At 50.7% G+C, this 2,416-nt stretch overlaps 2 protein-coding genes across 3 annotated transcripts in view; one reads left to right on the forward strand and one right to left on the reverse strand.

Annotated features, from left to right (window-relative positions):
- The window catches only part of Wdr93 (WD repeat domain 93), a 35,175-nt gene extending 34,054 nt beyond the window's left edge, over positions 1-1,121 (reverse strand). The window contains exon 1 of the transcript XR_003377933.1: positions 1,008-1,121. The gene's annotated coding sequence lies outside the window, so the exon portion shown is untranslated. The remainder of the gene's footprint in view (positions 1-1,007) is intronic.
- A 105-nt stretch (positions 1,122-1,226) lies between these two features.
- Positions 1,227-2,416, forward strand: part of Pex11a (peroxisomal biogenesis factor 11 alpha) — a 6,872-nt gene continuing 5,682 nt past the window's right edge. For both annotated transcript variants that reach the window (XM_005357717.2, XM_026784431.1), the window contains exon 1: positions 1,227-1,394. In XM_005357717.2, the coding sequence (XP_005357774.1) occupies positions 1,339-1,394 (56 nt within the window). In that variant the 5' untranslated portion in view covers positions 1,227-1,338. The remainder of the gene's footprint in view (positions 1,395-2,416) is intronic.

Consider the following 2,416-nt stretch of genomic DNA (forward strand, 5'->3'; position numbering starts at 1 on the left):
AAAAAAAAAAAAAAAAAAAAAAAAAAAAAGAAAGAAAAGCAGAAAAGGGGAAAGCCACCTTATTTCGTGGCTATAGAGAACAATCTTATAAAATTACTTGCAAGCGGCTACTTGCAGAGCCTTGGGTCTTCCTTCTCACTGGCTCTCTGAAGCTCCAGTCCCACCCTCTCTCACCACGTGGCTGCTTAGCGACCTCCATTGTGAAAAAGCACAGCTTTCTCTCTTCATCATCTCTCTATACCTGGACACTTCTGAGATTTACACTTTGCCTGCCCTGTTGTTTTTCTTTCAAATGCTCAATAAAATCGCCTTCCAGTCTCCTCCCTAGTCTAACCCTTTGATGTCTCTGGAAAGAGTGCCAGCCAAGGGAGGGCTGTGCACTGTGGCCCGGGTCGCTGCAGGGATCAGTGAGGTACAGCTGTCTAGAGAAATGTCACTGAGAGGTCCCGGCAGAGATGCTTTCAGAGAAGACTGGCAACTCCCACGTTACCCCATCCTGAGAAAACACCTCTGGGGGATCCTCTAAGAAGGCAGGGTGACATGACTGAGTCTGTGTTTCAGCAGAATACTCCCACCCTAGCCATCGGAGTCAGGGATGGGAGGAAATAATGGGAGATGAGAGAAGCAAACAGAAAAACAGGGAAGGGGGAAGGAGGAAGCAAAGGTGAAGAGAAGAAGATTACAAAAATATAAGTGAGGCCCCATTTTCCAGTTCCACAGCAGCGCGATATCACTACGATCTCCTTCGCCTGCACTTCGTTCATGTTGAGCCTTTTAGGATCCCCTCAGGAAAGAATCATTCGGGTTTCAATACTCCTAATAGAAAATTCTCTCACTTTTCCCCACTCTCCAGCTAGAAATACCCTTTAGGACTGGCTTATCTCTGTCGCCTGCATCACGTCAGGCCAGAAACAGGGAAATGAGGACGCCTGCGGTCTCCAAAAGAAGACTTCTGGGTCCTCCGCCTGAGAAGACCATTCAGCGTTCCAGGTGGGGTTCATGGGTACCTGAGCACACCGGGACGCCCGAGGCAGGGAGCGGATTGACCCACTCAGTGCCTCCACCTGGAAATGAGGCGGGAGGAGGCCACTACAGCTGAACTGGTGAGACGTAGCTTTGCTCGCGGCTTGGCATCGCCTTAGTAACTACTACTTCCGGTCCCTACCGGAAACCTAAAAAGCCGCTCTTCCGAAGGTGTAAGTCCGCCCCCGTGTGGGCGGAGAGACCCGGTTCCGCCCACTCCACGGCTACCTTGACCCCGGCTGTCCCCTGGGACCCGCGGCGTCCCAGAGGACCCACGAGTGAGCCGGGTGCGACGCGCGGCCGTGGGTAGGAGCCATGGACGCCTTCATCCGCTTCACCAACCAGAGCCAGGGCCGGGACCGACTTTTCAGGTGAGTCTGGTGCCGTCGGCCTCCACCCCTGTCCGGTCCGGACCCAAGATTTCCTCCTCTTCTGGGCTCGGAGAGGAGATAACAGCCCTGTAAATCGAGGCACGAGGACGCGGCCAGCTTCCACTTGAGGGAGTTGGGACCCGAGTCCCTCCTCCTCCGAAATCCAATGGGGCAGCAGCCTATGACAGCAGCTTATCTCCTGACTTGTCCCCAGAGAGGGAAACTGAGTCCCCAACGCGCAACATCTTTCCTAGAGATTTCTTTTCGAGAGAAACTTTGGGTTTCTTTTGTACCTAAGGAAGCGGACCCCCTGCGGCTTGGAGCGCCAGATGAAGTACTCATGGAAAGACAGTTGTATCTTCTTTATCTTCCACTTGGGCTCAGCCTGTGTCTTGGAGACAGAGAGTTAAGAAGCTTTGTAAACTGTAAGAAGTACAGTGGAAAAAAACGTTTGGTCGATACTTCCAAAGTACATGGTGTAGTTTTGAAAGCACCCATGAGTGTTTGAAACTAATCCCCCTTCATTTTTGTTTTAAAAGAGAAATTTGTCTGAGTGGTGCTCAATGACCATTTAAAAGAAAAGGGAAGGAAAAAAAATAGCAGTTTTATTTAACAGCCCTTTCCAGGTGTTTGTGTTCAACCTCTAATGTACCCTAAACGTATAAGAAAAACCCTAATAGACTCCAGGAGACCAACTGTAGAGCTGCTCAGCCCCGTGGAGGAGACACTTTGACCTCCCAATTTCACATCTAGGGAAACTGAAGCAGGAGGTTAAGAAGAACGGAACTGCAGAGCCGAGAGATGCTGGTCCACATGGTCCACTCTAGCGCCCGCCTCTTAACTTAGTTATGCTGTCTTGCGTCTGACTTGATAGGTTTTCAAAATGATTGAAAACATACATGCTCTATCAAAAGTCAAAACACAAACTGGGCGGTGGTGGCGCACGCCTTTAATCCCAGCACTCGGGAGGCAGAGGCAGGCGGATCTCTGTGAGTTCGAGACCAGCCTGGTCTACAGAGCTA

This window comes from Microtus ochrogaster, chromosome 22 (assembly GCF_000317375.1).
Source record: "Microtus ochrogaster isolate Prairie Vole_2 chromosome 22, MicOch1.0, whole genome shotgun sequence".
Classification (NCBI taxonomy): domain Eukaryota; kingdom Metazoa; phylum Chordata; class Mammalia; order Rodentia; family Cricetidae; genus Microtus; species Microtus ochrogaster.